We start from the raw sequence: 12,417 nt of genomic DNA, 5'->3' as shown, positions 1-12,417 counted from the left end.
GGTTTCCAACATTTTCTTTTCTTTGATTAAAAGCATCTGATTGTTTGCGGCTTGCTTGCACTAGTAAATTATTTTATTTTATTTTATATTAAGTTATTCTATTTTATTTATATAATATTATAAGTCTTAGACAATTTTTGTATCATAATTTTTATTACAACTCTAAGTTTATCGATTGTGGCTACGTTCTAGAGAAAATATAGTTAGTTCGTGTGGAAGTGACGTTACGTCACTTATTGTTAACTACTTCATCAAGCTTTGGCCAATGTTTTAGTGGTAGAAAATCTTTAGTTATATTTCACAATAGTTTACCGTAAAGATATTGAGACCATACGCTAAACTCTTTAAAATCAAATTAAAGGATATATATTTAGATTAAAAATTTTAGTAATATTTATGTTTTCAAAGTATTAATAATAGATTATGAGAAAATTTTAGTACCATAAAAGATTGTTAAAAAAAATAATTCAAAATTAATTATTAATGATTTGGAACTATGAAAGAATGTAGGGTACAACTTTACATAGTTAAGGGTTAGAATGGAGAGTTTTATTATAATTAGTTTGGCACCCCTAAAAATATTTCTGGTTTCGCCATTGTGTACAACGTTATTATGCATTAACCATTTGTATGATTATACAACACCATTGAAGTTTAGCGATTTAGCGACCCCAGTTGCTGAGGATCCCACGTTTTGGACATTTTTTCTTTTCTATTTTCTTATCATTCGTAAATTTATTCATATATATGCTCGGGCTTATAACTGATGCTTATCAATCTAATAGTGTGATCCAAGGCAGAACTGGTGATTTTTGAGATTACCACCGTAAATAAGGTGTCTAACTTCTTAACTAGTCTATTAGATGCTCCATTCCGGAAGGAATTGATCAACCCACTAGTATTGGTTGAGAATTGTGCTAGTTTTACCTTCGTTCTTGTCACAATTGCAGTTTTTACAGCAAGGGATATCTCATAGAGCGGTCGTATGCTTTCATTCATGTGAGCTAGCGGCAGCATTCACACATTTCATAATAATATAGTTATTATTTTTTGAAAATAACCTGTAACTATTCCTGAATTTGAAGCAGAAGTGTACTTAACTATCTGAGTAAGGAAAATAACTCTAATACACACTTGTATTTTTTACTAAAATCATGACTAAAGAGTTATTCTAGCTTTTTACAAACACGCATATGTTTTAATTACATGTTGAAACTCACCATTCAAATGAATGGAAGTAATATTAGTGGAGGGAATATAATATTACTGTACTTTCGGAATGTGAGCTAGCGGCAGCATACACACATTTCATAATAATATAGTTATTATTTTTCAAAAACAACTTGTAACTATTCCTGAATTTGAAGCAGAAGTGTACTTAACTATTTGAGTAAGGGAAATAACTCTTATACACACTTGTATTTTTTACTAAAATCATGACTAAAGAGTTATTCTAGCTTTTTACAAACACACCTGTTTTACATGTTGAAACTCACCATTCAAATGAGTAGAGGGAATATAATATTACTAAACTTTCGGAGTATTATATAATTTTTCCATTATGAGGGATTGTTATACTGAATTTTATCGTTATGATAAAAAGAAATTACAATAAATCTACATGTGATTTGAAAAGTGTCACTTTACCCATTTAAGATAAGTTCCGTAAGTCTCCCGCTACTCACTACTGTTAAAAATAGAGGTAAATTTGTATATTTGCTATCCTTTTATAACTCTCTCCTCTCAAAACATAAAAAACTAAAACCATCAAAAGAAAAAAAAAAAAAGATTTAAAAGTTAGGTATTATAAAATTTAAGAACAAACATAATATTGTTCTTGTAAAAATTAAAAATACTGAGTATTGACCTTTCTTGAGAAAGTTTGGGTTTTGTGGATTTGATCTAAACTTTGATAAAGTATGGGACATGCATGAATAATTATTTTTTTTGAACTTTTCATGAAGGGACGAAGAGTCGGGCCAAACATGGTTCTAGGAGCGAATCAACCGAACAATGTGCAGGTTTTCAATTTCAGACACAGTTGTCCTTGGTGCGTGAAAAAACTGTAGTTAAAAGATATAAAGAAGGAAAGGCAATTGTACAACGTATTATCCTTAAAATCAGACTTCCCTGTAACAGCATTCCCATTAGTTCCATTAACGCGAAATTTTCTATATGGTTTGAAGAATTGCTTTCCAAATTTCACTATTGTAAAGCAGCCACAGAAATTAACAACGTGACAAGTACTCATAATCTTTGCTAGAATCAAAATAGATAATGGCATTGCAGAGGTGTTCAGACATTGTTAATAAAGAAACTGAGTTTGGCGTAGTTTTGGGCTTCTAACAGTCGCTCCCAATCAGCACTTACCCTCTCCTTTTCTTTTATGGCCTGTTTGGATGTTTAAAAAAGGAGGGGGGGAGTAGAGTAGAAGAAGGAAGAGTAATCCAATTACATTGTTTAAAAGTATTTTAAGGAATGAGGGGGAGGGGTTTGAGGGGGTTTCAAGGGGTTTCAACTCCCTCTAAACCCTCATTTTTAATTCTCCCAAATTGGAAAGATTTGGAGGGAGAGTAGAGTAGATAAATTATTGTCCAAGTAAATTCCCTAATTTATCATTTCTAAATTAATCATAGACCAATGTTGCAAGTCTATTTTCAAATAGGGGTAAATTTGTCTATTTTAATCATTTCCTCTTCTCTCCATCCTAATTTTTAAAACATCCAAACAAGGGAAAGGGTTAATTACTCCCTTCCCCCTTACTAATTTTAAAAACATCCAAATAAGGTGGAGGAGAATCATTCCCCTCTACTCTCCTCCCCACTACTCTCCTCTCCTCTACTCCCCTCTACTCTCCTCCCTCTAAACTTCCAAACAAGCCATTAATGAAAGAGATCTCATCTTGTTTCTTGCATTTTCACACACAAAGCAAAGAAATATCCTTTCATTGGACTATCTTTATTGTGCTAACGATGAGAAGAAAATGGAGTTATTAAGATTGGTTGAATGTTCTTAATTTTAGTTGGATGATTGTTTTGGTTGAATGTTTTCAATTTTTACAAAACCTAGCTTTTCGATCTTCTTTTCTCTTGATTTTTTTAGTTTTTTATGTTTTGGGATGAGAGATACATAAAAAGGTAGAAAAATACAAATTTATCCCTATTTTTAATAGAAATGAGTAACTGGAGACAAACAGAACTTATCTTAAGTGGATAAAGTGACACTTTTCAAACCACAAGTAGGCAAAGTGATTTCATGTCAAACCATAGGTGGGTTTACTTCGATTTTCCCTTATGATATGTTAAGTTATGATTTTTCTCATAACATTTGTATTGGCTTATTCCATGACAAAAAGTGTTGTAATTGCATAAATTTATTTTCTTATATTTTTGTAGGATTTATTTGTATTAGGTTTAGTATTAAGCGGTGTGATCAAGACAGCTAAAAGTCACATGAGAAGCACATGCCAGAAGTTGAAAGGTCATGACAGCTGGAGCACTATAGGACAAAAAGTACAGTCTGGCCTAATAGTTAAACTCGCGACTCATTCCAGTCATGAGAGTGAGTCACCAGAATGCCCTGTTTAGCAAAAATGTGACTTTTCATGTTCCCTCATCACTCATACTATATATATCCTCATTACCAACAGAAATGGTTAGGAGCTTATTGAAAGAAAAACCCTAAGAGAGGTTTCTACAGCACACACACCCTATTAGAGAGAGCTACTCATTCCTAGAGAGAAATCTTTGTAGTCTCCTCTCCTTCCCTCTCCCATTAATATACACTTTAAAAGGATATTTGTACCCAAACACAACTCACACTCATTTAGAGTGTTGAGAGTGTTTTTGAAGTTTTGTGAAGCATTGGAAGATGCCAAGGATAGTGGATGTAATATGAAGCTTATTGCGGAATCCGGAAAGCTAGAGAATACACGGTTAGGCTAAACCTTGTTGGAGCAAGAAGTTTGGAGGGCTTAGGTGCATTGGCTAAATTAGGCTTTGAGAGTCTTTTACTATTTGTAAAGTTATGAATTACAACTATATTTTATGTTGGCTTTATTCCATGACAAAAGATGTTGTAATTACTTTAATTTTGTTCCTTGTATTTTGTGAGATTTTATTGTATTGGGTTTAGTATTAAGTTGGTGAAAACTCAAACTTAAATGAAGATCAGCGCATTTCGTGACTAGCTCGTGAGAAGTTTGCGAAAAGGGTTCCCACAAAAAGGGCATGTAAGAAGCACATGACTGGAAGCTAAAGAGTCGTGCCAGGCTGTCAATTTAGCGAGTATTTCGTGAGTAAGGCCTTCCTGCGAAACTCTCTGCCTGGAGGTTTTTTAAGTATGACTTTCTTACCCTTCACCCATACTATATATACATTCATTACCCACAAATGAAAAGGAGGCCATTCAGAGAGAAAACTCCTAAATAGGTTTTCTACAACACACACACCCATCTTTAGAAAGAAAACTACCCATCCTTAATGAGAAATCATTGTAACATCTTCTCCTTCACTCTCTCATTATCATACCTTGAGAGGATATTTGTAACCAAACACAACTCATACCTTTTCAGAGTATAGAGAGTGTTTTAGAGCTTAGGAAGTTATGAGGATTTGCCAAAAGAAGTCGGTGAGGCTTGGCGGATGCAATCGGGTGTATTGCAGGATCTGGAAAGCTAGACAAGACAAAGTTCCAAAAGGCCCTGTTGGAGTAAGAGCTTAGAGAGCTTAGGTACATTGAGTAGATTAGATTTGAAGGGTCTCTTGCTATTCGTATATCCCAACTAATTGTCTAGTAGAGCGATTTACTACTTGGAAGGCGACGGAGAGGTTTTTTACCGAGTACTTCGGTTTCCTCTTCTATAGCATATCGACATGTTATCTTGTGTTTGTATTCTCTCTTCCCTTACTCTTGTACTTTACTTTTATTGTTTGTTGTTCATAGTTATGCACTAGAGTAGTTTTCGGTTTATTGTGCTTCATTTACTCTTGTTGTGCACTTAGATAAATTAGAGTAAAAGCAATCTAGCCATAATTTTTAATTGGGGGTCTAAACGAGCTCTTGTGTTTCACACATTTTCGACTCTAGTGGATCATTTTACCGCTTGGAGGATGGCGGAGAGCTTTTTTGCCAAGCTCTTCGGTTTCCTCTTCAATAACACGTACCGATGTTATCCCTGTGTTTGTATCTCTCTTTCCTTACTCTTTAACCATTAATTGCTACTGTGTTTGTGATTAATTATGTGTTAAAGTAGTTTGCCAAATTTGGTATTGCTTATATTTCATTTTCCGCACATATATTGTTTGAATATAAGCTTATGTTGGTATTGTTAAATTTGGGGTCTAAACATTCATTAGTGTTTTGCACACTAATTGAAGTTTCATGATAATTATAGGGTAACGGTTCTAATGACAAGATTTTAGGAAGCATGCTTATTACTCTCACATTTAAGTTGACCATCCTCATGGTAAAGCTAAGTTCTAGCTCTGTTATTCTAAGTGTGTGCTCCTCGCACGAGCTAACATTGGTTCAAGGCCAAACTTAGCTCGCACGAGCACACACTTAGAATTTGGGATAATGGGATAAGCACAATTCCAGTCCTTTTGGATCCTTTACATTATTACATGTATTAGTTGACAAGGGTAAATTTGGGATAATGGGATAAGCACAATTCCAATCCTTTTGGATCCTTTACATTATTACATGTATTAGTTGACAAGGGTAAATTTGGGATAATGGGATAAGCACAATTCTGGTCCTTCCATAAAATTAAAATTTGAAACACTAATTTCATTTCCCTTACTTGACTACTACAAATGCTAGGAAGCTCACACACGAATTGAAAGTTCAATACGGGTATGAAACACCCTTGAACGTTTAGACCCCCAGAAACAAAATACCAATTCAAGCTATATATGAAACAGTCAATGTGGGGAATATGATAACAAGCTTATAACAGAATTGATAAAACAATCTAAACCAAATATAAACACATCCACATCAGTAAATATAAGGTAAAGATAAAGGAAAGAGAGATGCAAACACACGGACAACACACGATGTGTTATCGAAGAGGAAACCGAAGTCCTCGGCGTAAAACCTCTCCGCCGCCCTCCAAGCGGTCAAATAATCCACTAAAGAATGTAGTTGAGATACATGAACAGCAGCAGACCCTCCAAGCCTAATCTACCCAAGTACCTAAGCCCTCCAAGCTTCTTGCTCCAACGAGATTACGCCGAACCTATTTCTTCTTTAGCTTCCCGGATTTCGCTACTTGACCATAGCATCAACCAATGTATATTGATTCCTTTCCAAACTGCTTCCCAAAGCACCAAATGGACCTTCTCACAGACGTGGGTGTGGTGAGACAAGGGTTTGGTAAATGACCTCTCAAGGGTATGACAATGGAGAGAAAGAGAGTAGAGAAATTTGTAGAGTCTCTTTAGATGAAGATTGGGGATGAATTAATCTTGTATTTCTCTAGGGTTTTCTCTCACAAAATTCTCTCTGGAAGCTCTCTCAATTTAGAGGGTATAAGGGTGTATATATAGTAGGGTGAGAAGGGAATGCAAAACGTCAGTTTTTGCCAAACAAGGATAACTTGCGGCTTGACCTCGCGGCTTGTCCAAGTCGCGAGTTCCAGTCGCGACGTAACGGCCTGGCCAGCCTGGAACTTTTGTCCTGTAGCGTGACAGCTGGTGCGACCCTTCAGCTTCCCAGTGTGCCTCTCACGTGCCTGCCTTTCGCGGCTTGCCAGTCGCGAACCACCCGCGAGTCCTAGTCGCGAGACTCTGTTTTTCTTGCACACTCTTGAACTTTTCTTCACATCTTCTCACACACTACCCTTACAATTTTTTCACCTAAATACAGGGTTTTTAAGTGCTAAATTACAAGCAAATTGGTCACGGAATAAAACCAATTAAATGGTTGATTAAATTCAACCTTACACGGACAAATATACCGGGGATACAAGCAACAAGTGTAGTGTGATCAATTTTTGAAAAATTATATAAATAGCAATTTTAGAAAAGCTATAGCACCATTGTCTAAATTATCCATTCGTCAGATACTGAGAGCCTGTTTGGTTTACTCCTAACTCAAAACTCAATCCTCAAATCCCATTTCTCATCACTCAAACTCAGTTTTCATATCTCATATCTATATCTCTACTTTTTCCTTAACTCTATCTTATTTTTGTTTGGTTTCAAATCTGGGTGAGTTTAACTCAAAATTTTGACAAAGTGGTGGAGCCCATGTATTGTGCAGATCAGAACGGTAACATGTCTCTCTCCTCCATCTTTTTCATTTTTTTTTTCCTCTCCTCTTTCACGAAGCTTGAAACATTGAAACCTTTCTCCTCCCATTTTCGACCTCACCACCTCCAACAACCCACAAACCCACCAATTGCAATTCTCAACTATCCAACCCACCGCCATTGCATCCACCACAATACAAATCACCAAAAATCAAACCCATCCACCATAGCAGATCCACCAACACCTTTAACATCACAACAAATTCTTTTACATATATATAATGAAAAGAAAAAGAAAAAGAAACACCAGAAAAATTACCTCACAAAATCCACAACTCCAAGCCCAAAAAGTATACCTTAACCTGATTAAAATGCAAATCACAACTGAAATCGAAGCCCTCTACCATCTCTGCCATCATCACGTGAAGAAAAAGAAAGAATAAAGAAGAATAAGAAGCTGAGAAAAGAAACCAAAGTGATGAAGAAAGATAGAAAAGAAAAAAGAAAGAAGAGAGGAAGATGAAAGAACATAGCCGTGAAAAAAAAAAGAAAAAAAAAACCCAGCTTGAAGAAGAAAAGAAAGAAAGAAAAGGGAGAGAAGAAATATCAGTGGAGAGAAAAAGTGAAGAAGAAAAAGATGTTTAAGCACATAAGTGAGTCCCATAATCATCAAAAAAAAAAAATACCTGATATCTCAGTTTTCAAAATTTGAAGGGAGTATTTGGTTTGTGTTTTCAAACAACCATTTTCAGTTTTTAAACAACATTTCACGCATTTCAACGCACTTTTTACCCACACATATTTACACAAATATTTTTAAACAACAATTTTTAATTTTTAAACACATATACCAAACGAACCCGAAAACTCCTAAAATCTATTTTCAATTCTCATAACTCTAACTCAATTTTTTTGAGTTTTGAATTATGAAAACTCAACTCAAAATCTAAACCAAACAACCTTCTTTGAGTTGGTCCCCCAATTTTTTTTTTTAAGTTATCTAAACTATTTTATATAACTCAAAACTCTTTAAACCATACACCACCTGAATAATGCAAATTATAACTCAAGATCCAATTTTTGCATAAAATTAGGCAGGGACCGCGCGAACGCAGGCCCCCAGTGCAACAAATAATGACGTAGGATCTTCCGCTTGGGAAGACCTTAGGCGGGCACCCCTCCTTTAAGTGCAGTGGAGGTCACCAACCTAGGCCATGAGCCCTTTTGATCACCCATTGACCCCGTCCAGGTATGTATGTTACTCCGCGTCCCTTGCGCCTGCTTTATACAATGCGTTGGGCTCTCCTCTCTTGTTTCCAATCGATGGGGTACTTAAATAACGATTCTCAAAGATAACAAACCCCAAGGACGCACAATATAGTAATGATTTAGAAACTAAGATAGTATTTTATAGAATATGATGCTGGCTGAGTAAGTACACTATATAACATAGCATTTCTTAAAGGGTCCTCCAAGGCTCTAGGAAATTAATTACTCGAATGTAGTTAAGGACGAACTTGAAGTTTAAGCCAACCAAAACATAGGTCTTTCATTTAAAACACAGTTTTATAAGTTGTGAACTTGTGATAACTGTCACTGATAAGGTCACCAGAATAAAGGAAGAGACAATAGTCATACACTCATACTCAGAATTTTAATTTGCAGGCACAAAAGGCATTTCTTTTATATAACTCATGATGTTGTGCAATTAAAAATAATCACAGTTAACATACACATATTATATATAATCTATATGTTTCTACCTAGTTAGAACAGACCATACATATTTATAGTATTACATAAATGATTTATAAATTCAAACTCTTTTTTCTTCTAATTTTATATAGAGGGTCATATATACGATTAGATTTTTTATAGTATATTTATATTGGATTCTTCGTTTTCTACATGAAATTAATTTACTTGGCATAAAAATTAAAAAAAGCTTAAATAAAACACATGGCACAAATTTGACTATGCACATGACTTAAATTTAAGGAATGAACCTAAGATACTGCACTTAAGTTTTGTCCTATATATAAATATATATATATATATATATATTGAAAATTACATAAGAATTGAAGTTGAGAGAACCCATAGTTCAAACCATAAATGAAAATGAGAAGGTGGGGGGAAAGGACAAAAATAGCAACATCTTGTAGCCATTTCTTGGTATATATGGATTCATTTTAAGCTGTGTGAGTTTATAGAACTTCTTTTTCAATCCTATAGTCTCATATTAGATTTTGCGGTGAAACAGGATTTGGGGTCTAGGATGCAACTTTTGGTTATATAATCTCAATTATGCTTCATCAGTGAACAACACATTGAAAGCCACAAACAATTTAAAGTCAAAAGGATAGAAATAATAGAAAAAACCTCTCAAAAAAAAAAAAGGATAGAAATAAGTGAGGTAGCAGTTATGTCATACGCCTACAGAGAGTTCAAAACTCACTATATAGGTCTCTGGTTGGACATTAGAAAAGCTTAAGATCAGCAAAATATTTGTGGATAACATATGAAGGGCTATGGGTAATGGGTGGGGGGAAATTTATATAGAAAATTTCAAATATGAATAACTATGTAATGAGCTCTAAGACTTGTCAAACATTTCATTATACCTGACAAATTAGATTTTTAACTTGGAGTAAACACGGGTTGACCCAACCCAACTTGGAGCCTTTTTTAAACTCTTTTTTAAGGATAATGGGATATGTAAGGCTATGGGTAAATGGTGTGGGAAAATTTATATGGCAAATAGCAAATTTCAAATATGAATATTTCTAGCGTTAGAAGCGGAACGACACCTCTTTTAGCAAAAAGAATAGAATCATGTCATCTTTCAAATTTTCCATAAGTAGATTCTTACTTGCGACCATCTAGAAGTCAAATATAACAACCAACACGCGTTCTATGACTGAAAGAAAAATATACCTTGTTAAGTAACCTTAATTTGCACTCAACCCATAATTCACTCCATCACATACTTTGTCCAAACATATATATAGCAGCATGTGTCCCTAAAATTTCCACACAAAAAAAGCAACTCCTTTTCATTTTAAATTCCTGTCACAAAAGGGAACTATAACACAAAGAGACAGAAAAACACTCTTGATAATTCACTGTTTCCAAGAGAATTAGAAAATGGCACAGAATACAAACCAACAAGTGTACCCTTTGGGACCAGAAAGTAAGGAGCCTAGAAGTGATGAAGAGTCTGGCTCTAAAACATCTGCTGAGGAGCTCAAGCGAAAGAAAAGGATCAAATTGGCCTTATATATTGCTGTTTTTGCTGTGTTTCAAACCATAGTCATCTTGGTTTTTGCACTCATTGTAATGCGTGTTAAGACTCCAAAAGTCAGGTTGGGCAATGATGTTACATTCCACAACGTGACCACTGGTAACTCAACATCACCTTCCTTTGATATAAACTTCACAACCCAATTGAGGGTTAAGAATGCAAACTTTGGTCCTTATAAATATGATAGCACCATTGCCACATTCATGTACAACGGTGTGACTGTGGGGCAAGTCACTATTCCTAAGGGTAACGCTGGGCTGCGTTCGACCAAAAAAGTTGGTGTCACACTAAATGTGCATTCAAAGGACTTGCCAAGTTCTGCCAATCTTGCAGGTGACTTAGAAAGAGGGTTGTTGATGCTAAACAGCCATGCCAAGCTTAGTGGGAAAGTGGAATTGATGTTTATAATGAAGAAGAAGAAGTCTGTCGAAATGAACTGTACCATGACTGTCAATTTATCATCAAAGGAGATCCACTCTATGATTTGCGAGTGACCATAAAGCTGTTTATCTTCCTTATTTTTTTTGTTTTTCAGATTCATTGTAGCTGGATTTTTCCTTTTTTTTTTTTTTTTTTTTTTTTTTTTTTTTTTTTTTTTTTTTTTTTTTTTTTTTTTTTTTTTTTTTTTTTTTTTTTTTTTTTTTTTTTTTTTGTGTGTGGTTGTTCATATTATATTTTTTAGCAATAAATTTGTTAGAACTCAATTTACCTCACTAGTGCACTCCCCCCACCCGCCCTCCACCTAACAGACTAAAAGAAAGAATGAAATGCTAAGAACAATATGTGTTCTTACTTACAAAATGGTTATCTACAAATATTACAACCTCTTGACAAATGTAGTTGTCTTATAAGAAGACAATCTTAAAAAAAAAAAAAAATTACAAATATAGAATACAAATCCTTTGTACCACTTTTTGTATACCACTCTTACCCACAGGATGGTACAAAAAAAGTGGCACAAAGAATTTGTATTTCAAAAATAAGTCCTAGATTATTTGATCGGAATATTTTACCCATATATATACACTAGCCTTATCACACGCGTTCTGCACGTGCGATGAAGCTCTTTTTTTTTCTTTTTTTTTAGTTTGATGCCTTAATTTTTCAGTTTAAATTTATCTATTGTTAGTGAGGTTATACGGAAATAGATTTTTAAGAAGCTAAAATTTAAGATTTAAAAAATGAATAAACTACTTGGTTTAGTGTGTGCTAATTTTGAGGGAAACAATTTCTTTAATAATTTTTTGTTTTTGAATTTTGTTGAATTACAATTTTAACCCTTTTTTTTTTTAAGGAATAAAGGTTATCTAATTATAAGTACTTGTGGGATGTGGGGTGTGAGGGGGTAAGGGTCAGGATTCAAGTCTCTACGATGTAGCTTCACACACATATACACTTAAATTAAGTTATAGTAGAATTTCTATCTAGGATAAAAATAAAAAAATAAAAAAAAAATCAAATTAGATTGGAGAATTTTTTACATTTTTAAAAATCATAACAAACTTTCTGAATCCACTTAATATATATATATATGTGTGTGTGTGTGTGTGTGTGTATAATATTAAAATTGTTATCAACTAAATAAAAAATTGCAAATTAGCATAAAAATGATTATGATTGGTGTTGTTTGAACAACATATTGAATAAACCGCTACATTACTTTTTTGTGTTTGGTGAGTGTTGGAAAAAAATAAAAGCAACCGGAAGTTTTATCTTTTGAGAGAAGAAAGTCCTTAAAATTAGGGGTGGCAAAATAAGCTCAAACCCAAACCCACTCTAATTGAACCCACCCACTCTAATTGAACTCAAACCCACCCAATTATTAGTTGGATTAAATGGGTATCAACCTAATTAGACC

At 34.2% G+C, this 12,417-nt stretch overlaps 1 protein-coding gene and 1 non-coding gene across 2 annotated transcripts; one reads left to right on the top strand and one right to left on the bottom strand.

Annotated features, from left to right (window-relative positions):
• Positions 1-8,349: 8,349 nt before the first annotated feature.
• Positions 8,350-8,512, bottom strand: LOC112016616 (U1 spliceosomal RNA). Its single transcript, XR_002883349.1, has one exon. It is a non-coding gene; the product is annotated as a U1 spliceosomal RNA (small nuclear RNA).
• A 1,815-nt stretch (positions 8,513-10,327) lies between these two features.
• LOC112016615 (late embryogenesis abundant protein At1g64065) lies at positions 10,328-11,217 on the top strand. Its single transcript, XM_024049148.2, has one exon. It carries the CDS (start codon positions 10,403-10,405, stop codon positions 11,051-11,053), a length of 651 nt encoding a protein of 216 aa, XP_023904916.1. The 5' UTR covers positions 10,328-10,402; the 3' UTR covers positions 11,054-11,217.
• The last annotated feature ends 1,200 nt before the right edge of the window (positions 11,218-12,417 follow it).

Source organism: Quercus suber, unplaced genomic scaffold, assembly GCF_002906115.3.
Source record: "Quercus suber isolate HL8 unplaced genomic scaffold, Cork oak 2.0 scaffold_865, whole genome shotgun sequence".
NCBI classification, from domain to species: Eukaryota; Viridiplantae; Streptophyta; class Magnoliopsida; order Fagales; family Fagaceae; genus Quercus; species Quercus suber.
Note: the sequence above shows the minus strand (reverse complement) of the source record. Positions and strands in the feature narration are given on the sequence as shown.